The sequence below is a fragment of the Tursiops truncatus genome, chromosome 3 (assembly GCF_011762595.2).
Source record: "Tursiops truncatus isolate mTurTru1 chromosome 3, mTurTru1.mat.Y, whole genome shotgun sequence".
In the NCBI taxonomy this organism is placed as follows: Eukaryota; Metazoa; Chordata; class Mammalia; order Artiodactyla; family Delphinidae; genus Tursiops; species Tursiops truncatus.
In genome coordinates this window covers 102,756,245-102,783,792 of record NC_047036.1, presented here as the reverse complement: position 1 = coordinate 102,783,792, position 27,548 = coordinate 102,756,245, and the positions used below count along the sequence as shown (strand labels likewise).

The following is a 27,548-nucleotide window of genomic DNA, read 5'->3' as shown; positions in this document are numbered from 1 at the left end:
CACCCTTTTATACATTATGAAAGGCTGCCCTTTCTTAGGCTGACCCAGCACAGAGCCAGAGCACATAGCTTGGTGAACAGAGCATGAGCTGGATGTCAGCTTCCATAGTTCCCTCACCAAAACACCTCTCTGCAGATTCATAATGGCCCTATTACAATAAGCCTTCAACCTACATCTATCTGACCACCATTCCTCCCCTTCAGGGTCCCTGTGATCTAGGTAAGCAGTGAACTAACACTGCTGTTCTCTTCTTTTTTGCCTCTATACCTATGTTCGCTGTGTTTCCTCTTCTTGGCATGACCTTCCTCCAGCTGCATCCTAATGTGGGACAACAATTTCACCTACTTCTTTCCTAGAGTCTGTACTGACTCTTTAGATAATGTTAGCTCTTCTTCTTCCCCAAAGTAATACTTTTTTACGGACTATCATAAATTAAATCCTCTCTGGAGTTTGGCAAGTGTCTTACCTCAACTATGAAATTTGAAGCATCTCTAGATCAGAGATGATGTGATGTCTTATTCCTTTTTGTATTTTCTGTGAACCTGTATAACACAATAGAGGTTGAATGAATATCTCAAACTTAATCTCAGGAAATGGGTTAATATTTATAAAATGCTTAACATAGTGCCTTTCACAGAGTAAGTGCTATACAGGTGTTTGTTAAGTAAAATGAAAGGTTGCCAGGTCCTGAGTTTGGATTTGAGAGGACTATTGTTATAATTAATGATAATTGTGTCCATAATTTATTTATAGACTCGAAATACTTTCCTCTTTTATCACTAGACTTTTAGTAATGTAGAACCGCAGAAACATTGCTTTCTTTTTATATTCTATTCCTTTTTCTAATTACATATCATTTCTCTCACAATGATAGTTAAATCTCATTATATTTAATGATTTATCCATTTTCTGCTATAACAGTTTTATCAGTGACTCCTTGTGTTATAATCTCATTATTTCACAAAATTATATCCTATTTGTTAAGAATAGTAACTGTTACCATGATTTCATCTTCTTCAATGCTCTTTTTAATCTGTGTCATAGCCTTCTTTGTGTAAAGATTAAACATTTTTCTCTTCATTTGGTCTAATTCTATTCAGTGTTGCTTATATTATATAGTGTCTTTCACTGTATGTTACTATTTTAAAGAATTTAATTCTGTATCTGAACTGTTGGTTTCACTTCTACAACTCTATTTCTTTGAATAAGACAGAAAACATGCCCTGAAGAAATCTAAATTACCAAATACTTTTTTCTTTCTCCCAGTGTATAATATACCTGTGATGAAATGTTGAATCTTCATTTCTTAATTTCTATTGAATATATTTCTATGTGGGATTGATTTTTTTCCTTTTTTTTTTTTTTTTTTTTTTTTTTTTTTTTTTTTTTTTTGCGGTATGTGGGCCTCTCACTGTTGTGGCCTCTCCCGTTGCGGAGCACAGGCTCTGGACGCGCAGGCTCAGCGGCCATGGCTCACGGGCCCAGCCGCTCTGCAGCATGTGGGATCTTCCCGGAACGGGGCATGAACCCGTGTCCCCTGCATCGGCAGGCGGACTCTCAACCACTGCGCCACCAGGGAAGCCCCACTTTTGTCTTTTTGACAATAGCCCTTCTTGTAGCTGTGAGGTTGGCATCTCACTGTGGTTTTGATTTGCTCCACTCCCCCTGTGTGTGTGTTGTGTTTCAGTCCTGATTTCAGTGTTGCAGAACAAGCTTGTTGTGTGTGTGCACCAGGGGAATTTTTCTTTTATTTTTTTCCCTTTGTGATTGAAATAGTTTATATAGAAAGTTACAAAGTGTTCAAATAGTACATGTTGAAAATAGAAGTAGAACATTACAGATTTTTACCATATATAGCCCAGCAAGTGAATTTGACCTAAAACAAATAACCAAACAAAAACCTGAGTAAACAAATGGTAGGAAGCAAGTATAATCGGCTCCTGCTTGTTTGTATACACAGCATTGTCATTTGAGAGAATTTTACCCTATTAGGTTAATGCCAAAAATGTTCCAAAGCCAAGGAATAAATTGTGTTCCTGAATAACCCTTCCTTCTCAAAGACCTAGTAGCTTTTCTTCTTACCCTTTTAATATAGAAATTTCCAAGTATATATGTGTGTATTACATAAAGAATAATATTATGATTCCAATGTATATATCACCAGTCTCAAAAATGACCAGTCGTGGGCTTCCCTGGTGGCGCAGTGGTTGGGAGTCCTCCTGTCGGTGCAGGGGACGCGGGTTCGTGCCCCGGTCCGGGAGGACCCCCCATGCCGCGGAGCGGCTGGGCCCGTGAGCCATGGCCGCTGGGCCTGCGCGTCCGGAGCCTGTGCTCCGCAGCGGGAGAGGCCACAACAGTGAGAGGCCCGCATATCGCAAAAAAAATAAAATAAATAACCAGTCGTATGTCATTTTTAACCTCACTGTGCTACCCATCGTTGTAATTTTTTTTAATGTTTCAAACATTTCAGTTGCATAATAACAAGAAACTGATTTTCTTTTTTTTAATCCTGAGTCTTAGGTGCCACATCTTCTGCTTGGCATAGTATTAATCTCTGGTGGAAAGAAGACACAGTGGCTTTTCTTTGATTGAAAAGTAGTTGAATTCATTATTCTTTCAGGAAGAGAAGTCACCAGTCACCTGCTAATGTTTCTATGCTCAACCAAATGGGTGGAACTGTTGTCTTGGAACCATGTGTGGGTGGCAGTTCAAGTGCAGTGGTTAAGCAACCAGACTCGGGCCAGTCTTCCTCCATTAAATCTTGGCTCCACCAAGATTTGGCTTTGTTACTTGAAAACGCTCCTTATCTTTTCTCTGTCTCAGTCTCCTCATCTGATGATGATATCTCATGGGGCTGTTATGAAGATTAAATGGATCAATACATACGAAGAATTAGGAAGAATTTCTGGAACATGGTAAGTTGCACATATATTTCCCATTATTATTCACTGTCTTAAATTACAAACCTCTTTTAAGTTTGAAAAAGTTGTGCATCCTTAAGACATTTGTGGGTTTTGGGGGATAACAATGTAAAATGTTGGACAATTAAAAAAATTATAGATAAGTTGCCTTAATTGTGAGGGAAAATATATTGTCTTCTTTGCTCCTAAAAATTGTTTGACGTGATTACTTTTCAGTATTAAGTGTTTTAATTTCATGTTTTAAATTTAAAAAATCTCAGAGAAAAGAATTCTAGTTGGGACAGGTAATGTTTAAGAAAAAAAAATTAAAGCATGTGTTACAACAGTTTGTTCATGTAACTTGTGTGGGAATTCCTCTAAAATCCAAGGAAACACCATGAGAACCCAATAAATAGAAAACATTAAAATATGGTTAGAAGAAATGTCCCTGGACATTAAATTCCATTCTTAGCAGATCCCCAATATGATCATTACGTCTTAAAAGTGTTTTAAAAAGAATACAAGGTTCTTCCCTGGATGATTTTAAGAATCTTGAAAAAAGACGGAAGGAAAGAAAAGAAAGGTGATTAAAATATTTTTGGAAGAAGAGGGTCCCCAGAGCAGGCTGGTATGCAGTGTTCATTGAGCTGAAGAAACCTTAACATACTGGCCCAGGAATCAGCCAATCAGGAGGCTGAGAACCATATTTCCATAATGATGATTGGCTGGTGGACTGGAAGCTCAGCTGAGCTGAGGATGGGACGGAAATGCTCTGTTGAGAAAATAGCAAAACAAGTTTCTGGCTTTCTGTTGTTTATTGCATATTCTCCAAATGATTGTAGTGATTCATCCTTTAGGAAAGCTTGTTTTGAAAACAAAAGAGGCACAGTTGTTCACAACGGAAGTGTTACTCAGCAGCCAAGGAGCTGAGTATAATCGTATTCTTTTATTTTTCTTTAAAATAAACCTGTCTCCTGATTTTTTCTAACCAAGTATGTTAAGACTTCCTAGGCGATTCATAAGGGTTTGATTTAAATTATAAATTAGACAAGGGCTATAATTTCTGATACGCTTTCATCCTTGCTTTATTAATCTGTCAGCTTTGTGAAGTACGCACAAATACAATGTAGTTTGTAAAGTGTGGGAAAGTCCTTAAATTCTAGTGCCAAGAGCGTATGAAATACTCTCACAATTAAGGGGATTCTGCCACCCTCCAAAAAGAAGCTATATTAGGAAATCTTTTTCATGTAGTCATATACGTATGAAAGCAAGAGATACATTTATCAATGTATTTGGTGTTACTCTCACAAATGTTTACACATACATAAAAATCCACTGTCATTAAGTCATAGAGATTTTTGAAAACAACCAAAGGGGGCGAAGAAAAAGGGAGGCAAGGAGGAAAGATGGAGTAGAACACGGCTGTATCCTGCTGCCTTTTGGCCCTCTCCTGCTTGGTGGTTTGTATTTTGTTGTAGTTGTTTTAGATTCAAATAGAGCATTGACAACATTTCACCTCCACATTTTTAAGCTTGGTTTTACAATCATATTTTCCACCAACCATCTTTCTGGAAATGAGAATAATTCTATAATGCAGATTAAGCAGAAGTGTTTTTCAGTTTCTCCCAGTGACCATTCCTTGGCTAGCTAACAGACCAGCCATTCAGAAGCAATTTTCTTCAGGCTGAAATTATGTGCTGACCGTAGCAGATCACTTCCCATAATAACCCTTCCCCCACCCAATGCTAAATACAATCTGTCTCCTACCCACTGTAATAACGTGCAAATGACTGTAATTTTGCAGACAAGAAACAGCCCAAAGTGAAACGTGTCTAAACAGAGGTCGATTTGAAAAATCAGGGCTATTACCTAAATCTGTAAAATACATATTGTAATAAAACCAGCAACAGCAATCTCCAATAAGTAGTTTTAAAAAAATGTAACTTGTGTTTTGATCTTCTTTAGGCACCCGGTCTCCACTGGCATAAAAGAAAAATCCTTTTCCAGAAATGGTTTCATTACATGCGATGTAAACTGCCTTCCTTTGCTAACTGATCTGCAGACCTTGCTTGGGCACCCGTTCAGATATAGTAGCGCACACCACACCAGAAAGACCCGGCAAGCAGAGGTAAGATTTCAGATACTTAACACTGACCTACATCACAGTTCTCTCAATGTGAGCAGTATACAGATGTTTTCCTTTAGAAGAATGTGCCGCTTTGCAATATTTTGCTGGGTTCCCTAGGACTGTATGGCATAAAAGGGACAAGATTTGCTGCTTTTCCTTTTGGATTCTTTTCAGGTTGAGGTTTGGGAGAAGGAATGGGGAAATACCGACACATACAGGGAGAAACTCCTTTAACTTTACAGTTCTTTACTATTAAAATTCATTGTAGTCGTGAGTCTCAGAGCATGGAAAATTTGCTTTATATCATTTCAATTTGTTTAAGCAAAACCGTGTTATAAAGGTTTTGGAAGATAGACATCATTCTCCCTCCCTTGGATGTAGAGTCCCTTTGTTTTACGCTGAGGAGTTTAAATTGAAGGTGAACTAATAGAGCATAGAAATGACCTGAAAAGTTAACACAGCTGTGTTTTACAGTGTGTGTGAATGTCTGTATTCACAAAATGTATATCAGAATGCCCATGGGTCTCTCATGAGGCGTCTTCCATGGCAGGGTGAACACCATCCGTGTCTTGCTTCCCTAAGTACTTCCCCCATTCCCATGGGGATGAAATAAAATGTTTCTGTGCCAGGTCCTCTCTCTCCACTAGACATCTGCCTCTTGGCACTCTTTTTTGGTCCAGTGATATTTCAGGATATTGCAAAAACGTCAAATGTTTGACTGAGAACACTGCCTATCTCTTTTTGGGGACAGTTGTTTAGAGATGGATATTGTTAACAATACAGAAACTTGAATTGGATTTAGGAAGCATGTTTGAAAAGAGTTTTCTCTAAAAGACCTTTCCTCGGTAGCAAGTTAGGATGTTATCTCTAGGTAAAGTGAAGAACATCTAGTGTTTGTGCGGGTGTCTTAATAAATCACCCATTCCATATTCCCTAGAAACCAGGTCACTTGCCCACAGCCTTGAGGCAGGTCTGTTCATAACCAAGCCCAGACAGATAAGACCCTTTCTCCACAATCTTCCTGGGCAGCCAGAAAGTTTCTCATTATGTCTAAATTAAGTTTATTTTCTCATAAGTCCATTCCTAGGTAGGTTTTTTTTTTTTTTTAAATAACTTTGCTTTCCACTTTTTCCCCTTGGTCTTGAACAACTCTCTAGTGTCAAAGTTGGCATAGATTTAGAAAAGTTAGACCCACGTATAGACTGCCTTCCAAATAAACAAAAATCCAAGAAATTATTTCTGATCCTTTTATGATACAGCACAAACCAGAGGAAATAGGCACCAAAGAAAGACCACTGTGTTTTCCTGTGTTACTGCCTGAAGCCCCTGGCCTCAGCACTGAGCTCTTTGCCCTTAAAAAGGAGGAAAAGTCTTGTGTCAGGATCTTCTGATCACCTAGTAATGGAAGCAGTACAAGCAGGAGCTCAGCTGGTGGTGGTGGTTATTGGAGATGGGATAGCACTCTTTAACTGCTCCTTTTACACTATCCTTCTGGCTCCTCCCACCTCTTCTTTCCTCCTAGACTCCTTTCCAGCCGCTGCTCCCCTCTACCACATCTCTGAGTAGACACACATTAAGATGTAAAATTACAAAGTATACATGTTATACAATAGTGTACTGGTATTATCAACTATATGCGTGTGGATATCAGTACGCAGGCTAGTATGTTCCCTATCATCTTGATAAGAGAGGCGGATAAAATTTTCTTCTCTAAAATATGGTAGAACTTCCTAATTTTGTGAGGGGAGTAGCTCTGATTTTCTAAGCCGGTAGTTAATTATCTTAGTTTCATTCATCAATTAGCTGATAGCCCTCTGATGTCTCTTGATTGGCCCCTTTGTCAAACAAAAGAAAACAAACACTCACAAAGCCAGCAGAATGACTCTGGTTGATTCAAGTCTCTAGGCGGAACTTGGAGGGTAGGAGGTGGGGGCAGGGTGCGAACGGAGTGTGGAGATGTTGGAATGGAAGGAAAATGCTTGAATTTATCAAAAACGGTTTGGGTTAAATATGTGATTGAATTTGGCATAAGCCTTTATCTTTAACCAGGTGGGGTTTATTAAAAAGGTTGAAGAATTAGGGTTAAGTATTGAAGTAAGGGTTAGATCAGATTATTTGAATACCAGGAAGCCTAAACTTTGGTTTTAGTTACACTAAATCTATACTGCAGAGCCTGTGATTTGCTTTTACCAAGGGAGTGTGTTGGAGGTGTTGCTTCTACCCTTTATGAACTTCAGCAGGTCTTATTTTCTATGCCTTTTCAAGTCCAGTTGTTTTAAAAGCTAATTATTGATTTTTCCAAGCTGATTATACAGGGTAGCCATGGGCTTCCAAAGATGGAAATACTCCAGGGACATAGGAAGTGTCTGAGTGATCTGGTCCTTTGAGGAACCACTCTTCTAAAAGAAGAAGAGTTAAAAATCAACGTGCATGTTCTATTAGCAGTGGGACACACACAAACTGTAAAATCTGTACGTTCAAAATGATAAAACAAATATGAAAGTTAAAATAGATGATAAGTGGATATCAGATTATCTTCTCTGCCCTATTTGTTAATGTACGGCTTTGCTTTGAAAATAAATCTATTTAGGCAGATCTAAGGACTATTATAGATTGCATTCCTCTAGTTTATGTACCCCAGCAAAGGATGGAAACTGCTGTTTATTACTATTTTAGCATCAAATCGAGTTCATCTTGGGTAGTGAAACAACTAATTGGCATTAAAAAAAATGAACTAAATACATCGAAAGCTCAAACACGAGTCAATAGACATTACTTAAAACATGTGACATAAATATTTTTATTGATCCACAAAGTCATCACTGAATATTTATATCATAAGCAATCTTCTGCTAGCTCTAATTCACTTTATATGTCCATTTGACTCAGTTAAGACACATTCTTAAATTGCGATTGTCGTGTGGAAATTACAAACCCGGTAGTGCTGCATCTTTAACACTTGGGATCATGACACTTTCAATTAAATTCAGTGCACCCTTTGACTTTAAAATTTCCATATTCCGGCTCCTAAAAGTGATGGTAAATAACAATGAAAAATTAAAACTAAAAGTGCTTTAAAGGCTTAATATATATAACTACATTAGCTTAAGTATATTAGCGGTTACAGTACAATACTTGTTATTGTTAAACTTGTTATTTCATATTAACCTCTCTGGTCCTATGACCTCAGAGTCCCATTAACTTGGTTGCTGGCATTTGTCCTACAATACATTCTAAAATATTTTTGTGTTCTTGGTGGACTGCACGGTGCTGCGTTCAGAGGACTTTGACACCGGCTCTCCCCAAGAGAGGGTTAAATATTTGGGGAAGGGGAACTCTGACAATCCCTCGGCTTAAAAATGGTACTGGGACTGTTTAACGGGTTAATCTTCCTAGTATATTTATCTCCCACAAATCGATTTTTTTAAAAAATGAGACTAGCCCGAAGTGTTAACATGGTTGGCCGGGACCTCATTTTTTAAAAATTTAAAAAAATTTTTTGGAGCTGCCTAGGACCAGGTGGAAAAGCTTTGTTACTAATTCCAGGGAAGAACCTTTCACGTAGTGGTGGTTAAATGGTTGCCAGCTTTCACATTTCATTGCTTGTGGACCAGAAGCCTGGGAACAAAAGGGTTACTTGTTTCCCCACCACCGCCTTCACCCCCAGATCGATTTTTCTTATTTAATCAGCGAGTAAAATGAGAGACACAAGGAAAAAAAAAAAAACACCCATTGAAAGAAGGGCAAAGTGGCGGGGGGAGAGTTGAAAGCCAGAAGGTGCAATACAGAAAATCAGTCCGGGGAGTTTGCGCTGCCGAGTCCTTGCAACACGGAATGGAAGCCGGCAAAACGCTCGCAGTCATTTCCACACAGCCAACCTCCCTTTTCTCCTCGCTACGCGCTAGTGGCTCATTTGGCTTCCCTCTGCCACCGAGCGATCACATACATTATTTCCCCCAAGATAACACAATCAAACTTATATTTACCGACATCCTCTCCTCGCAGCCTGTTTGAGATTTGTTTTAATAAATAAGTGTTTTATGTGAATGATGTAGTAATTGAAACAGGCGCACCATTTTTTTTTTTTTTTTTCATCTTACTGCAGGAGGTTCCTCAACCCCAATCTGGTTGGAAAATAAAACGCTTTGTCTCCACAACCGCCCCCCACCGGACCCCCACCCGCTCTCAGTGTGTGTTTTATACGTGTGTATATCTCAACCCCCTACAGTAGCCAAGAGAAAGCAGCTAGCCAATGAGAGAGCCCAGTTTCATAAAAGCTGCTCTCTGATTGGCCCGATGAGAAAGGGCAATGGGAACAAAGAAAAGTCCCTTTCAGGTATAGAGGCTGAGAGCTCCTTTTGCTCCACTCCCCCTGTGTGTGTGTTGTGTTTCAGTCCTGATTTCAGTGTTGCAGAACAAGCTTGTTGTGTGTGTGCACCAGGGGAATTTTTCTTTTCTTTTTTTTAATTTGAATTTTTGTTTTTATAAAAAATACACAGGCCGGTCTGTGACATTTGATGGTCCATCTTCTTTAATAATAAATTTGTTGAAGAGATTATAATTTCCAAAATAAAGCGGCTGCAACCAAACACATTCAATGCAGTTAGAAGGAAAAGGTCAACTCGATCCAATACAGACCGTAAGTACGGTTGCGTGGTGTGTCTCTATATAGCACTTAGCGGGGACTTCATGCAGGGGAATGTGCGAGTTTTATGCATTGAAATGAGGAACTAGTTACAGGGTTTGGCTTTTGCATTGAGAACAACAATCCAAGAAGGGTGAATTTTTATTCAGTGGAGGGTGAAGCATTTGTAACTTCTTCACACAAATTAAGCTTGACTGGGCACTCGGGGTAACTTAGAGTAAACTACCTTTGGGGCTCTAACCCAAGGAGAATAAAAGTGACACAGTTACAAATCTTGATCTGCAGTGTCCATTCTCTAGCGCACCTCACCCCTCCCTCTCCTATCCTAGCTGGGAAGGACCCTCTTCCAAACTGAACCAGGAAAATGGGGGCAAGGGCAGAACAAGCCGATTTCTGTCTCTCGTCACTTCTAGTGCCCATAATTTAATATTAAACAAGGGAATAGTCACCCATTACCTGTAATGGTTATAATTACCATTTTCCACCTCCTTAAAAAAGCAAGCAGCAAAAACACCATTAAGGGAAAAAAATGCCCCACCCAACCCGAACAAACCCGCAAATAGTAACAATGGTGTGTTTATTACAGGACCTGGATTGGGAGCTAGCAAAATGTTTTTCTTTGTTTAAGACATGAGGGGGGGTCCCTAAAATCCAAGTAGCGTGGAGGTGCCCTGCCCCCCTCGCCTAGTCGTCCCTATCCCTGGCCCCTTGGCAAAGACGGCAAATTGGAGATAAGCTGAGGAAAGGTTTATAAGGTGTTTCTTTAAAACATCTGCTTTGCTCTTGTACTCATTACATTTCACTCCTTCCGAACTTCCGAGAGCCTAGATCTGCGAGAAATGTTTCACATTCATAACTTGTAGCTGCTCCCACTGCAAGGGCGGGAGTGGGGGGAGGCGGCGGGGGGGGGAGAGTGTGTGCCGCGGGAGGGGAGAGACCTTCAGCTTTTTTTTAAAGACCAGATCAGTATTTTCTTGATACGCTTGTCACCATTTTTGTTCTCACGACAACCAATTGAGCCCTTGATCCTCACGTGATGTGAAAGGCTTGCACTGTAACAAAATCGCTCCTTTTCGATGGTTGGTTGTTGCTAACTCGCCCATCCCCCTCCCCCAGCCCCGACATTTCCAGCAAAGCGACTCTCCACTTCCAATCTATCAACAATTCATTACTGCTTTTAGCTTCCAAACGCCAGCTAATTAAAAATACTAAGCCAAGCTCTGGGGCCATCTGACTAAACACAGGAGGGGGGGGTGAGAGAGGAGGAGGAGAGAAAAATAAATAAAAAGGAGACGCACCGTTTGCTGCGACTGTAAACGGGAAAAACTGTCCTGAAAAAGGTCGCCTTAAAAAAAAATCTTTTTTTGACTCTAATTATCGAATTACCACATGACTGATCGGCTTGAACGACAGCGGATTTTTCCCCCCCTCGGGGACTATACTAGGAACTCGGTTCCTTTTTCTTAAAACAACATAAAACAGGAAAACATCACATCCTTTAGGTTTCGAAGACTGAACCAATTTTAAACGCCGTTATTTTCCCTACCCCGCCGCCCCCCGGCCCCCACCCTGAATGCTGGTATAACTGGTTTATCAGCTCACTGAATCATCTGCTCCCCTCCCCCTCCACACCTTTCTTTTTCTCCTCTTGCTCGACTTCTCATCCCACCCTTTCCTCCACCTCCTGCTCCCTCCCTCCCCCTTCCTCCCCCATCCCCTTCCCCCTCCTTTCCTCTTAAGTTAGTTCAAGAAATCAAATCTGTCAGGACGGGCGGAAAAATGCCACTTCCCGACTAACAGGCGGAATCCAGCCCAGATTTTCAGTCCTTTCTTCTTATTCTTTCTTCCCTTTCACTAATTTATCCCGATGTTAGCACATTCTGTCTTGTTACTAGCGGACGCCTGTAGGTTTGCTACATGGGATCATTACTTACTGATCACGGTGACTCTGAAGTCTGGAACTGAAGGCGGAATGAGAAGTTGGGAAAACTTTTTTCTCTAAGCTCTCTCTTTTTTAAAAACTATTATTCTCGATGCTTGTTAAGAGGAAAAAAACCCTTTGGTGCTTCTGTTGTGAATGTGAAACATTATCTTCCAGCTGTACAGTGACACATTTTTTTAAGGAGAAAAGGACTGATCCGTTTGCCAAAAGGGGGGTGGGGAAGTGGAATAATGTTATCGAGTGATTATTCTGGCTGAGATGTGTTATTTGGTTCCTTCCTTCTTGATCATTTGGTGTTTAAGTAAAATGAGGCACAGGCTTCTTTGCCGAGTGGAGTGGGAAAGGCATTTTGATTTGCTGGCCTAATTAAAAAATGATAAAGGAGTAAAGGTAAGCAATGTCTGTGTGTGTGTGTGTATGTATATTTATTTATTTTTTCCTTGACAATCAACTGTTAAAAAGGGGCTGATCCCTTTAAAAACCGTTTTAACTGATCTTTGTCAAACACACACTCATTTGCGGTCATTGAGGCCACCTTGGCGCAGATCACTTAAAGTGTATGTCTTAATCAGTTTCCCGTACAGTCAGTAGCACCATATTTAACAGATTGAGCCAGTCTGTGACCTAGGAATACGGTAGAATTGTTTAGATGTAATTTCTTTTTCTCAAAAGGCATATATTTAGCCTTTTATTTGACACTGTCTTTTCTAAAATAGAGAAATGCTCTTAAAGACGTGTGTGTATATCTCAAAAATAAAATTGTATAAACTGTTGGGGAAGAGAGGATGGGGGGGTATGTGTATGGGGGCGTTATTGGTTGTTTTTTTCTGTTCCTTACTGGGAACAAAAACCAGATTGCCCAGACAATTTGTAAAAAGAAGTAATAAAATTAGAAATGAGGAAAATTTAGCAACATCATTCTGAAACTAGCCTTAGAGAACTTCCAGGGTCTGGTCTTTTAAAAACTGCAAGATCTAGGACATGTTTAAGGATGTTTAAAGCGTGTTCCTTCCTCTTGTCCGAGTGTTCAGGCTGTGTTTCTGGGGTTGTTACCATGTGTATGTGCTAGAAAAAAAAATCCTAAACTCTTTTTTTTTTTTTCCCTTAAACCTTTCTGGACTTGACTCAGATCCTTAAGATATTTTAATGCTTTTTAAAAAGTGATTATCCTTGTGTTGTTGATAAAGGGCTTTTCTTTTTTAGCTACTGTAAGATGCTTACTGTCATGGGTACGTTTTTTGGGTTTGGTTATTTTTCTTTAAACCTGATATTGGACTGTGGAGACAATACATGAGCCACCTTCCTCACCATCCTTCCCTGTACCCCTCACTGACTCCCCAGTATTAATCGTTTTTTATTCTGGTAACACCCAGACAAGAAATATTCGACTTTTCCCCCCTTCACAGGAAAAGGTGGACCTGGACTGAAGGGTGTAAACCCCCTGGACCCATTCCTGGGGCAGGAAAAAGAAGAGGAAGATTAGAAGATTTTTTTTTTTTTTTTTAAGAGAAAGCCCAGCGGAGCTAAACGAATGTCCCCTCATCTCCAAAGGAAAGTTCATCGGATTTTTATTCTAGAGAGCTCATCTTCAGGATGTCAGTGAACATTTCTACGGCAGGAAAGGGTGTGGATCCAAATACGGTTGATACTTATGACAGTGGCGATGATTGGGAAATCGGGGTTGGAAATTTAATAATTGATTTGGACGCTGATTTGGAGAAGGACAGACAGAAATTTGAAATGAATAATTCCACCAACACCACTAGCAGCAGCAACTCTAAGGATTGTGGAGGTCTGGCCTCCAGTGGGGCCGGTGCTACCGCAGCCTTAGCGGATGGCCTAAAATTTGCTTCTGTTCAGCCCTCTGCTCCCCAGGGGAATTCACACAAAGAGACCAGCAAATCAAAAGTGAAAAGGAGTAAAACTTCTAAGGATGCTAATAAATCTCTGCCTTCTGCTGCCTTGTATGGGATTCCCGAGATCAGCGGCACTGGCAAGAGGCAGGAAGTCCAAGGGCGCCCTGGAGAGGCAACTGGCATGAATTCAGCGCTGGGTCAAAGTGTGAGCGGCGGCGGCGGCGGCAACCCGAACAGCAATAGTACCAGCGCCGGCACCTCCGCTGCCACCGCGGGAACGGCCTCCTGCGGGAAAAGCAAAGAGGAGAAGCCAGGTAAAAGCCAGAGCAGCCGAGGCGCCAAGCGGGATAAGGATGCGGGGAAATCCAGGAAGGACAAGCACGACCTGCTTCAGGGCCACCAGAATGGCAGTGGCAGCCAGGCCCCTTCCGGGGGCCTCTATGGCTTTGGGGCCAAGAGCAATGGAGGTGGCGCGAGCCCCTTCCACTGCGGGGGCACTGGGAGTGGCAGCGTCGCGGCTGCTGGGGAAGTTAGCAAAAGTGCCCCGGATTCAGGGCTCATGGGAAACTCTATGTTGGTAAAGAAGGAAGAGGAGGAGGAGGAGAGCCACAGGCGAATCAAGAAACTGAAAACTGAGAAGGTAGGATAAAGATGCCTTCCTAGATCTCCTACTTTCCTCTTTGTGTGCATTTGTGTGGGTGCGTGGTGGGTGGGGACGTGCCTCTGTGTGCCTTACACTTCGTGCTTTCTGGTTCTTTGTGAGATTTCTCTTCTGTGCATCCTTCCTGTGAACTTTTGGTATGGGGCAGCTTAACTTGGGTGCAGTGTTTAGCTCCTGCTTCTGCTGCTGCTTGTGGTGCTAGTGTTTGGGTCCCCAGGTGGGAGGGTCTGGGTGTTCCAAGTACCTTTTGCCCTGCAGAAGGGCTCTTGGCCAGTCAGCTCGTTGCGGTGTGCTTTTAACAGAAAACCTGCTCCTGTACCCACTTACCTCTTCTCCTGATTTCTCCCCCTAAGGAGAACTGTCTTCTGTTTTAATTTACACGTCCTAGTATTTCTGGTAATGTGTCCTTAGGTGCAGGGTTCACGTTGCCTCCCCGGAGAGGTATGTCGAGGATTCGAATTTGCACTCCACCCTCCACCCATTTATTTTTTCATGATATTCTCCAAGATAGTCTTGTCAAAGGATATGTTACTGTTATTGGTCCCGAATGAAACCTTGGTCTCCTAGGGTCATTGGTTTCATAACCGTGTAGCAAGAATGGAATGGTTTTGGTGACCGCCAGGACTCTTTCCTTGTTCCCTTGCCCAGTTCTTAGCTGGAGATGTAAGAGTGTTATCACTTGGATTTCTTGCCTGACCAGGGAGCTGAAATGTTGGTAAGAAAAGTGAAATGGACTTGGTGGATTGGTGTGCTGAAAGGTGAAAACGGAGCCAAAAGGTACCCGAAATACGTGTTGCATTTGAGCGGTGGGGAGCGTTGATTTAGGTAATTCGGACCCTTTTTCCCATCTTTGTCATTGTCGGAAAGTCTAGTGAGACACTGCCTTCGAAAAATTGCCCCTCGTGTTGTGCTGCTTTGTGCTGGAGGCCTAGGACTTACTGGTCTGGCAATTACTGTGCATTAAGTGATGTCCCAAGAGCTGAAGGTGCTCTGTCCACAGAGCAGGTTGGGAGTGAACTGGGGGAGTGAGTGCTGTCTCTATAAAATTAACGTTTAATTCCACAGATTGTGCCTTGCAGAAGCAAATGCGTGTCGTGTGGTTCGTGGCATGGTTGTTTGGTTATATGCTTATTAAATAATTTGATCTTTGCTCTTTCTCACTTGGTCAAAATTGTGAAGTGTCTTTGGGTGATTATTTCTGTGTACAGTTTCTCACTGCTGTCTATTTAAACCTTTTTCTTTTTGCAGGAATAAAGTTTTGGTTTTATGATTTTAGAAGTCGATGAAGGTACATTAAGGTGTAGATGATGCCAAAATCGCAAAAAGCCTCTGAACGCCTGCTTCTTCTATCCATATCCCCTTGGTCAGACAGCATTTTACACTGATGACTTTAAATGCATTAAAAAAAATACAATCCAGGTTTCGATTCTTATGCTGAAATGTGGACTTTCACATAATTTCTGCTAAAAGGCGTTCTGAAGTCTTCTTATTAGTACAGTAGAGCATTTACTTTTGTTGCCAGTAGTCTTCAAATTGCAGTTCTAATCTGCCCTAACTATCTAGATGAATTGCCCTAATCCAGTGCTCACAATGGCTGTGGTTAAGGAGTCAGAGCCATTTGATTGGATTCACTGCTGCCTGGAATGTGGGAGGTACTGCCCTTAGCCTTTTAATCTTCCAGCCAAATGTTCACAGTCAACAATTTTGTTTAGCTGGCAATTGGAACATTTCAGTATCTCAAAGGCTGCTGTCATGGCAACTGAGATGAGAGCGTGGTGTCGGTTCTCCAGTTTTTGTGTTCTTTTCACTTTCCAGTCACACAGGAAACTGGATGAAAAATGGAAGAATTAAGTTATTCATATACATGCAACTCATCTTCAGTCAGAGGAGTATAAGTGTGATAATGTGAATTACCTAAATAAAGAGCAAACAAGTCATGATGGGTCTGGGGTGGAGGGAGGGGAGCAAGCACGGTGCATTTAGATTCGTACCACTGCCAACCGTAGCTGCTGGTATGGGCACAGGGCCCCTTCAGGGATGGCTCCGAGGGGCTTGAATACTGCAGTGTGGGCCATTCTCTGTCAAGCTATGGTGCTGGCTCAGGATCTGGAAGCCCGTTCCTTCAGCTTTCCTCCCCACGCCCACTGCACCCCAGAAGGACTTCTCTTAAGAACGCTTTCCTCCTTGGCACACAGATATGGCACTCCCTTGTACAGATGCCACCCAGGGAAGTCACTCTAATTCCACTAACTCTTGGTTGTGTAAAATTTGACTTCAATTTAGAAAATACTTCCTAATGACAAGGAGGAGACCTCTTGAGGCGGGAAAGATTTAGTAGGACAAGCTTTACCTGGCAAAATAATTCGACACCGAGGCATGCTTTGAGAAAGGTTTTTTGATGTTTTTGTACAATGTTTTAATTTCAGCCTTGTTTGATTATCTGGGTTTGTGAAGAGTAAGTGTCTTAAGGGTGAAGGTGGTTAATTTTCGGCAATCGGATGTGGCTCATGAAGGGGTCAAATGTGAAAACCAAAGAGGGGTGTAATGTGGTGTGTGTGCTTTTTTCTTTTTCTTTTTCCTGGTTGGATGGTTCCAGGAGATTCATAAGACTTGCTGTCACCGGTGAATTTTCACAGCATGCTTCTATGTCTATTTTTGGTCTGTTTATTCTGTTTCTTCACTACACAAAGTCATGTAAAACATGATAAATTGGACCTTATGAAAGGTCCAATTATGAAATTAAATCAATGAGCGTTCTAGTCCTTTATGTGGAAACCACAAGTATGTTGTAAAAGTCGCCACTCTCTTAATATGTGAACAAAATCAAAACATGCCATAATTCTAAGATACTTGAGCTGTATTTCTATAGCCCATTTTGTGGTTAAGCCACCAGTGACGTGTCTGAATAAGTAGATTTGACGGTTTGGTTTTTGGTTGTTAAAACCTGCTTCCCCACCTGCCCCCTCCTTTTCTTTTGAAGCATAATAGCCTGTATTGAGGCTCTTCTGCATGTATCCTCCTTAACCGTCTTACAGTTTTGACCTATCAGACGGAGGCATTCGGCTGGGCTAATAGTTCAATACAGTACATGGGTTTATTTGATCGCTGGGATATTCCAAAATACATACAAGAATTCTTAAAAACAGCTGAGACTTCAAATACATGTGAAGAGCCTAGGAGATCTTATGGTTGGGTCTTAGGATTCTGACTCTTCAGTATGCATTTAGAAAAGAGAATGATTTGAGTAATATCATGCTGCTTTCATTAAGCTGGTCCTTAACAGCCTAAGTGTGGGCTCTACAAATGGACCTGTCTATAAAGGATATCATTCATTTTATTTTATTCTCTTGTAGAAGCCTTTTTACACTTCACTAGGGAATTCTGGCACGTTTTCTAAGTGAGTGTGATTAGTTGAAGAACATATTTTGATTAATAAGTTTTGTGGATGATATGCTTCCCCCCCAAATACAGTGCCCCCTACAAATTCTGCTTAGAGAGTGCAGTTTATCTACTGTGAAATAAAAGGGCAGAAAGGTCACTTGCTATAATTAAAGAACAAAGTCCATTGTTGTTGGACAGCAAACTGTTTTGAAAGCTACATAAGGGATTTAGCTGTTGAAAACGTTGGTAACTAAGGGTGGCTCCCAAGCAGCATTGATTCAGCTCCTTTCTTTTCTATAGGCTTCCTCGGAGGATGACAGGGCTTTTGCAGTGGGTGCAGAGGGGCTGCTCTTTCCCCAACGAAGTTTTCTGTGAGACCCCGTGGAAGCTTGGAAGATTTGCATAACCAGGCACATCCCTGGGTTCTGAGCACAGTATCTGTAATCTGCTGGGCTTGCTGGAGAAATTTTAAAAATTACTCAGCAACTGATCAAGATTGTGCTAAAAGAGATAAATAACGTTTAGCAACTTTTAATAACTTTGCAAATAGTCTGTAAAAAAAAAAAAAAAAAGAGGCGGGGAGGGATTGATTGTCCAAATGTCATGAGGTTAAGAATGCTCTTCAAGGGAAATTGCTTGGCTGCAAGATGGTTTTAATTAGGGTGTTAGAAAGACTTATTTTTCCTAAGCAGCATTTTATAGTTAGTAAATGAAATCTATGCCGAAAGTGCTAAGCAGAAATCTCCCTAACCACAGAGGTGTTCAATAACCAGATTCAAACAACATGGAAAGAACCATCTGTTCTTCGTTTTCAGCATGAAAAACAAGGATTGAACGGCTGAGATTTGCTCCAATTTTGACTGTGTGTGCCTTTTTTTTAATTTAAAAAAAGTTCACCTGGTACTTCATAGCAACTCGAAATTGCTGTAATATGAGCAACACTGTGAAAACACGTGTTCCTACATTTATTTTAACCAGTTCCACTTTTATTTAAAAGATTTCCAGAAGCTCAGCCATTGAACACTTTATAATGGTTATTCAGTTCCTGCAGGCAATCACAATGAGGGGTCAGTTCTTCAAAGATCTAACTATTTAGGCAGTATCTGAATTATTCTGTCAATTTTCCCCCTGGAGGCAACGGGGGGGGGGGGGGCAAAGGCTCTCCCAGGCTAACTCTGGTCAGCGTTTATCGGTTAATCTAATTGTACGTGGTAGCCACACCTGGACCGATGTTTGTTCTACATAGACCTTGCTCTGGTTCAGAGCTGTTAGTCTAGGATTGTTGATCATGAGGGAAATATTCTTTTAACACTGATAACTTTGGAGTCCTTGACTTTTAGATGGTAAGCTTCTTGGCTTCTGGTTTTAGTAAGAGCCCTGGGTAAAACATTATCCGGCCTTTGTTTGAGGTCTTTTATAGAAGCTAATGACTGGGCTTGTGCCTCCCTCAGATAAATGACATTATCTCTGAGTGGGCTGACAGGAAACAGACATGTTAATGGTGAAGCTGCGGGGAGGATCTGCCCGGGTTCTGACAAAAGAGTGGAGAAGGGACCCCTGGTTGTGGTCATTAACACATAATGCATTCTTGCTCTTCCTAAGAGGCCCTTGATAATTGGAAAGCTATTTTAGCCACAAGCACTTAAATCATAAATCTACCACTCCTAGTTCCTTTGCATTCTTAAAAGTAGCAAAGTAATGTGTTTTTTGTTAACAAGTGTGTGATCTGGTTTTTAAAAATGGTGGCAGTTCTAGGCGGTGTGGTAATGACGTTTGGGAGGGCTGCACATCCCACTGCTTCTATCAGATGGGATCTCTCTTTGTCTTTCACCAGGGCTCAGTCATCCCTCTACTTTAGTAAACGAAGAAGTGGGTCCAAAAAGTAAAAAGAAATCATTTTTATACTTGAAGATGTCTCATGGAGAGGGATAGAATCTGTTTTTTCTAAGTTGGGCAAAAGATTTTGCTCAGTGATTTGAATGTAATGAAACCTGCCTTTTGAAGTGTATGTTTAAAAAGTCATGGGTATAATTGAGTTTCGATGCAGTTTAAACTCTCTGCTTCTTGAACAGAGATAATTGCCATGTTGAACACACTCTAGAGGTGTAGAAGAGGTGGAAGGATCATGTTATTCTATTCTTTAATATTAAGCACTGGAAGTTTTTCATAGTAATTACTGTAGCACAACATAGTTTTGATTGCCAGCACTCTGAACTTGCCGGTGATCTGAACATCAAGGGTTTTGCTTGAATACTAAACAGTTTATTCCTAAGTTACTTGTATCACATTCTTGTAGAACATGGAAACCAGAACTAAGGAAATACTGGGCGCTCCTTAGCAACAGCGGAGTGGAAATAACCCCTCTTCACGAGGACAGTTGTCGATAAATAATAATACCCTTTTAATCTGTACATTTAAGGTTATAGGGAAAGAGAACAGGTGAAATCTCTGACCCAGGAATGACTTCAGTCGTCATTACAGGCTCATACAGGGATCAGACTGGTACCCTGTGTCTGGTATTTATTTCATAGGTATGTGTGTAGAAATGTTATAATGGCATATATAGCTGTTGGGTTGGGAGTGGACTGGGAGTGTTTAGTAAGTGTGGGCTTTATTCTTTTAAAAGAAGTCACCGTTGATTTTCTGTTCCACTCTGCTGCCAAGTAATTGGCCCCTTCATATCCATCCAGTTCTCTCTCCCAGCTGAAGTTTCTTTAGTGACTTCTTGCTCTCCGTAGCAAGTTCTTTTTAATTTAAGCTAAAGGTTTTGGCAGTGCGAACAAAGCCTTTGCAACTGAATGAAAGGTTGTTAAATAATTCATAGTAGATTGACCATCAGTCGGGCTGTTTGTAATGCTATTTTGAGCGCATAAAGGATATTCAAGACGGGGAGATTGGCACCTTGCTCCTAGAGCTGAGTTCTGCTAAATATCTGCTAAATTTTGGTTAGAAATACCTTTGAGAAAGCATTAAAATAGATTATAGGTTTTGCCTGAAGAACTGAAGAGATTACAAAGCGAATACTTCTTCTATTTTGATAGGTCAGTGGCCTTTGAACCACCTGTATCTCATCTGGTACTCAGAAGGCTTCCCCCACTTCCCCATGAAGCTAAATGAAAATTTAGAAATATATATTTTGGTTGTAATAGAGAACTCAAAGAGAAGGGTGCTTCGGTCCAAACAAATGGGTTGGAAGTGATGAATAAATACTGCTGCTGGTTTTTCAAAGCTACTCTTTCTTCTTTCTCATCCCCACCTCCCAGCCCAGTTTGATTATTATTCACTGTGGCTCTTCTCGCTCAACCACTGAGCTTTTTGCAACTCCTGGTAATCCTCATTCTCAGCTAGCACCTTAAGAAAAACGTGCCTACGGGGGACATTTAGGCACATTCCAATAATGCCATATGAAGGCGGCTTTCACAGTTTAAAAATACATCGATTGTATTTTGTGTTGTACGTAATGATTTTAGAAAGCAGATATTTAGGTTGTGGAATTGGCTTATTATCTTAACCAGAGAGCAGATGGCATGGTGCCACAGACGTATAATTTTACTTAAAGGGACTTTTAAGGTTTTGATGTGTTTTCTTTTCCTCTTATTTCCCTGATGGCTTCTTTTTATTGAAGGGTAACTTAAGGAGACCTGGTAGCAATTTTACTGCCTTCCCCCTGACAGTTTGAAATAATAGCTTGGTCTTTGGTTGTACTGATCTTCTACCAGTCAACTTGATTCTGGTTTTTGTCATGTGGCAGTGAATTAAGGGAAAAAAAAAAGGGTTTGTAGTATGTTTTAAGAAATGGACTCTTTTATATGCTTCAATTAGCAACAGACGACAAAGTTCCAATTGGTCACACTTTCAGGAACTCCTAGAAGTGACTGTTCCTCCTTTTGATTTAAGAAAACTCCTGATTTGGTTTCTTAGGAAAGCACATCTGGTCCTTTGGCTGCTTTAGATCCACCTTTTTGTCTTGTGCATTAGTTCCTGCAGGTTCAAAGGTCCTTTTTGAGTTGTTCTTGGTAGGTTAGCACGCTTTCCCCATACTGGAGGGCTGTCCTGTTTTTGGTTGCTACGCCTACCACGTGTTTGAATTCACTTGGCATAAAAATACCATTTGTTTCAATGACTGGATTTTACAGTTTTACCCATTCTTCACTTAGAACATCATCAGGATGAGTTGGAAAGCATCTCTCTCTCTTTTTTTTTTTAACAAAGTGCGCATAGCCAGACCAGATTACTTTTGGATTTCCTGTCACCTCCTTGGCCGATTTATGGATGGCTCATGTTAAAAGCAACAATAATGTTTGAATTGGAAGGGCTGAAGCCTCGGGTTTTCATTCTTCACGGAGAACTGTTTATTTGTGTGTGGTTCACCACAGTACATGGATAATGCTATCAAATCTGTGCTTTATTATAGGCTTATGACTAGCACAGCAGCACTTAGTTATGTGTTTCTGCGTTTCCCTTCTTTGCCAATTCTTTTGTGATGGAAATGAAATTAGAACCGAATCTTTGCAGCCAAGGAGAAAATAGGCACAACAAGTAGAAATTGTCCCTTGAGCCAGTTCAGAAGTAAGCAGTGGTGATTTAAGAAACATTTTTCTCAAAGGAAGTGAAATCCATAGGAAAAAAAGGACTCCGATTTAACTTTTCCGTGAAGATCAGTGGAAGATGAGCCGCACACTTTGACAAATGGAGGCTGTTCCAACAGAAAGGCTTTATCCCTTTATATTGTTTCACATCTGAAGTAACTGATTGAAGAGCGGTTCCCATTCCCAAACCTTTCAGCTGCTTTGAAGGTGGAATGTGAGTTCAGTAATATTGTTGGCTTCTGCTCCCCGAAGGGAACAACATGATTTGAAGACAGAGCAATTGAGCTTTTCCGCATCAAACTCCATTTGGCCAATTGTCTCCATTTACATTCCTTGCCCAAATCCTTCACCAGCCTTTCCCATGATGCCGCAGCAGATGCCAGACACTGAAGTAGAAAGCGAGCAGCTGTTTCCATTACTCCAAGGCTGTATTATCCTCCACAATCTGCTTGCTTTTTCGCTCCCCTCCCCCACTGGAAAAAAAAGAAAGAAACCTTCTCTCCCTCTGACGTTTGCCCGCTCGCTCGGGTTTATCAGCCTGCGGATTTTCTATCTTATCAGGACCACGGATTTCTCGGCAAGGCCCGGTTTATTGTTCCGCGGGGGAGCAGATGGAGGGCCCTGGGCTCCGGGGAGCGTGGCCGGGCCCGCGCGCTCCCGAAGCTGGGGGCCTTGGCGGGGGCGCGCCGCCGGGGCCGCGCCCTCCTTCCCTCCCAGGACCCGTTTATAGCCCCGAGCGCAGTAAATCTGTCAGCTCTTCACGACGCCGTCACCTCTTTCTTCATTTGCTCCGGCTTCTAGTTTGACAACGTTCCCCTGAGGCGGAATTCTAATCTGCTTCCAATTAGTTGCAAAATGTGACTGAAATTTCCACATTATGACTGCTGTTTTACTTGCACGCATACATCCAGAAACAAATTAATGCTCTTGAATATTTATTTTTTGAGCCCTTGGATTTCCTTGAAGAAGAAGAGTTTCCAACTGTTGGGAATGACTTCCAGGATTTGCATTTTCTTCTCTAGAAGCCTTCTCTACTCAGTATATTGCACAATAACCACCGTGGGGTCCCCCCCATCTCTTAATAAGCCTTTTCCAGCTTTTTCAAGATTTCTCAAAATGTGTCTGTTCAAGTTACACAGATTAATTTTTTAGTATTTCTAAAATAAAACAAGCATGTTTGCCCGAGTTTAATGGAGGGGGCCTCCTGGTGCATGTTTTAATAGAACACGAATACACACAAATTTGCTTCTAAGTATAGCTGAAATACATTTGGTCAAGGCACAAAAGACTTGTTACACACTCTTAAATACTTTCATTTGATATTCAGAAACTGAACGAATCGAGCGATTAGTTAGCCTAACAGATACAAGGACAGCATTAAAGATGTCACTATGGGCACTAATGTTATCCTACACGTTTGTGCCTAGATCCTGAGCACACCTTCTGGCAGCTGTTGGAACTCGTGGGTTGCAGCAGACATAGTCGATGGCTTCCTGTGACTTCAGTACCCCTTATCCTACATAATCCAGTGTTACGAGAATGTCTTGGACTCTGGGTTTCGGGGTGGTTCTACTTTGAGGGAGGTCAACTGCTCCAACTCTCTTTCCTCCTTTTTAGTGTTTGTTTTTTTAACAAAGATACGGATCCATCTGATTATATGTAAATATTAGAGTTGTTTGCATCTTGGCTGCTGAGAGGTCAAATTTAGCTTTATTCCTTGTCTAAAAGACTACTCTCTCCTGTACTGCAAATTTTAGTACCAAGGCAGCGGGGTCTCGGCTTTAGTATTTGCAGAAAGGTGGTGGCCTTAAAGAATGTAAACAGCCGCATTTACTGGTGTATTTTATTGTAGTGTTCCGACTTCAGCATCTTGGCAGATTGATATCAACAGTAATGATGGACTCTAAAAAGGTGTGAAGAATTTTATTGATGGTAAAGTGGTTATGTTGATCACGTTACTCTGTATTAGTTTCTAAATAACACCTTCAAATGTAAATAGATCAAGTTTTTTCTACGACGTTGTCACATATAATCATAAAAGCCCTATATTGATTGATTTATAATGTCCTTTTTTAATGTGCTGTTTTCAATCTCTATAACCAGGAGGTGGAGCGTTTATTTTACTATGTTTAAAAATAAAACTTATTTTAAATTATTTATGACATGTAGGATATAAATTATTCAAATTATTTTATCAAAAAACTTCCAGCTATTCTGGAATTCCACAAAAGAAGTAGGAACGTTCTTTGTTTTGCTTCCTTTCTTTTTACTCTGTGACTGGTAGTAGAAAAAATAGCGAGATTGAAATCCTTAAAAATTTAAAATGTGGGCCTTTCAGGCTGTAGAGACTTCCTGGGTTTAAAAAAAAAAAGAGAGAAAAGAGTGGCCCCATAGTGAAATGCTCACAATGGGCACGATTGTGCTAGCCCCTGAAGTCCTGGGGTTCACTAATTGCCCTTTAATGAGGTCGGTCTGCCCCAGCTTTTCCCCTACCTTGGGAGGAAAAGCACACAAGACAGTTGGAGTTCAAGTGGATCTTGCTGTATTTGCAACTTAGCATAACTGCTCTGAAGGCCCCCAGGGCGCTTAATTGGGGCTGGGCATTTTTGTTTTGGGGGAGACTACACACAGCTCCCCATTGTGTGTGTAGAAGCCACCGTGCGTCTTGGAAACATTACATGCTTTTGTTGATGGTGCATAGTTTTATAAACTCCAAATGAGCTTATTGCCTTTTAACCACTGGGAGCACTAAATAGTGGAAAAGCCTAGAAGTCTCTGGGTTGGGTAGCCGCCAAGCAGTTAAAAAAAAAAGAATGAATGGTTTAATTGTAGAGCAAACCATTTGTTTACAGATTAAGATTTATTCAGTCACCAAATCCTATGGACCAGGAGGTAAAAGAAGGAGGCCTTAAGGTATAGGAATTGAGTGCCCGGTGTTATGTTTTGTGATCATGCTTAGCTGTTTTTACCCATGTTTTTCACAAAAGAAGAATGAATTGTTGAATGGTGAGAACTGCTTGGCCAAGTGTACTTTTTAAACTCTAAAGAGAGAGGGGAGGAAGGAGGAGGCAGGTTGTCATTTCTTTGCTGCCTGGTCAGGAAGCTAAAGACTTAAAGTTTCTCCACCTGAGAGGGGGACACTGGCTGTCGCTGAATTTTCCTGTTCAAATGAGGGGGACTGGTGATGGTGGCGGTAGAGGTAGGGAGTAAAAAGTGGGAAGGAGGTGTGTGGGAAAGCGGGTGGCTGGTGGAGAGCCTTTGTTAAAATGGCCCTAGACAATGCATTCTCTTAAATAATTGGGACCCTTTTACAGAAATTCCCCACTATTTCATTAGTTAGTGGCCGTGGTACTGAATAGAGAGAAACTCTCCAGCCACGGCGGCAGGGAAGTGGTATATAATTTTGTGGGGGGGAGGAACTATTGCCTGGCAGCCAGAATTTCAGGTTGTCTTTTTTTCCTTCCCTCCCTCCCTCCCTCCCTCCCTCCAATAGAAGAGCAGAAATCCTGGCATTTGGTCCCACTGTAGTTGTCGTCCTTTTAATCCGTTTTTGAACAAAGGGTTTAAGGACATCACTAGATCACTAGTAAAGTGCTATTTTCTAGAAGTGTCATTTTGAACACTTCCCAATTCACTGTTTTTTATTTTTGCATTAATCTTCTTGGGAATGAAACCCTTTATCTCAAAGTGCTCTTTTGTGTATCAACTGTCACCCTAATGATAACTCTGGTTACTTACAAGTATTGTTTCTACGAGATGTCTTTGTATGCTGTTTGGCCATGAAAAAGCCCATTCCTTCTGTAACATTAAAATTACTTGTTTGCTACTTGATGCACATTTGATAAATTGAATTTTCAAATATGTTAAATTGGCTTAACATGATCTTGTTTTGTTTTTCTCCTTAACTAAGTTCTGGTACTTTTATTTTGGTCTGATCCTTTTGAAATGGCTTGATTTTCGAGTCTAAATCATGGCTGATAGCTTCACTTTACAAATCTTTCCTTTGGCGGGTGGTGAGTAACAGGATTATAGGAATGGGGGCGCAGAGAGGGTGTAAAGATTTAGGTGTAAATGTTTTCAGACTTGTCAAACTGGTGACTTTTTAATGTGCCGTTGTTCATTCTAGATGCTCTTCTATTAACATTTTCTGTGTTAGTAAAGAAAGAGACTGGATTTTATTCCTGTGAGCATCCAACATAATTTTTCAAACTTTTAAAAAAATTTATTTTATTCAAGTATAGTTGATTTACAATGTTGTGTTAATTTCTACTGTGTAGCAAAGTGACTCAGATATATATGTATATACACACACACACACACACACACACACACACACATTCTTGCTCATTCTTTTCCATTATGGTTTATCACAGGATGTTGAATATAGTTCCCTGTGTTATAAAACTTCAAACTTTTAAATCTCGTAAAATTCAGCACTGTCATAGTCACTAAGTAGACTGAATTTGTGTAAATACATTTTTTAAAAATCATGTTTTACCAAAGAGGTAAATCCCTGCAAAGCCCACCTAAATTTGATTTCTTTGGGTGTAGTTTGACTGATCATACGTGCTCAACCTAGGTTGACTTAGGAAACCAAAACAAAAATGCAAAGATAAAGAAACATAGCTCATGTTAATATTTATGACAGCCTAGAGGCTTTGCAAGATTGAAATCTCTTTGCAGTTTTAATCCCCCCTGGAAAGAGAGGTTCCCCAACCCCCCACCGCCCCAGATTGTTAGTGCCTCCACAGTGTGAATGCTTCTCTGAGGGTTTTAAAAAGCACCTAAACATACCCTGTATTTCAGTGAGTTTGGTCTGTGTTCACGTGTACATAGAGAATGGGGAAGCGGTGCTGAGCTTCCTGCCTTATTAACAAGGGTTCTCTTTTGTCTCATTCCTCCTCTCTAACCTGTTCTGTATACTATTTTAATTGGTTGTTTTTTTCTTGTCCATATAAAATGTGAAAGGAAACATGCTAACCTTTTTAAGATGCTCTGAAAATGACTTTTATAAACCTGCTTACACCAAAGTCAGGTACTTTCTATTTTAGCTCACATTAAAGGCTTAAAGTCTCCTTTGAAAGGCTAACATACGAATCTATAAGCCTGCTATAAATTCATGTACCTTATTTCCTTGTAAAAACCAGTGTTTTCTACTTACCTGGAGTTATTAGTACAGCTGCGGAGTTACTTCCCGCAGATACTCCTGTCCAGTCTTAGGTGGATGGAAGTTCTGTACCATCTACAACTCTTTACCTGTGACGGGCTGATGACACAAAATCACTTGCCCTTGTTGGATTTCAGCTGAAAACTTAAACACATTGAATTTTCCTTTTCTGACACATAGTGAAATCTGAAGAGATTTGTAGACTTTCGTACTTGAAAAAATCTAGAAAATGCCCAGTGTATTCAAATCACATTTTTACTGGTGTTCAACATGTAGATA

General features: G+C 40.8%; 1 protein-coding gene across 4 annotated transcripts in view; it reads left to right on the top strand.

The window, feature by feature from the left end:
• Positions 1 to 9,432: 9,432 nt before the first annotated feature.
• Positions 9,433 to 27,548, top strand: part of ZNF608 (zinc finger protein 608) — a 106,495-nt gene continuing 88,379 nt past the window's right edge. For 2 of the 4 annotated variants that reach the window (XM_033853118.2, XM_033853119.2), the window contains exons 1-2: positions 11,440 to 12,005; positions 13,022 to 14,111. In XM_033853118.2, coding sequence (XP_033709009.1) covers positions 13,209 to 14,111 — 903 coding nt within the window. In that variant the 5' untranslated portion in view covers positions 11,440 to 12,005; positions 13,022 to 13,208. Of the gene's footprint in view, positions 9,668 to 11,439; positions 12,006 to 13,021; positions 14,112 to 27,548 lie in introns of those variants that run through there. The other 2 variants (XM_019940915.3, XM_073802460.1) reach the window with 2 other exon arrangements.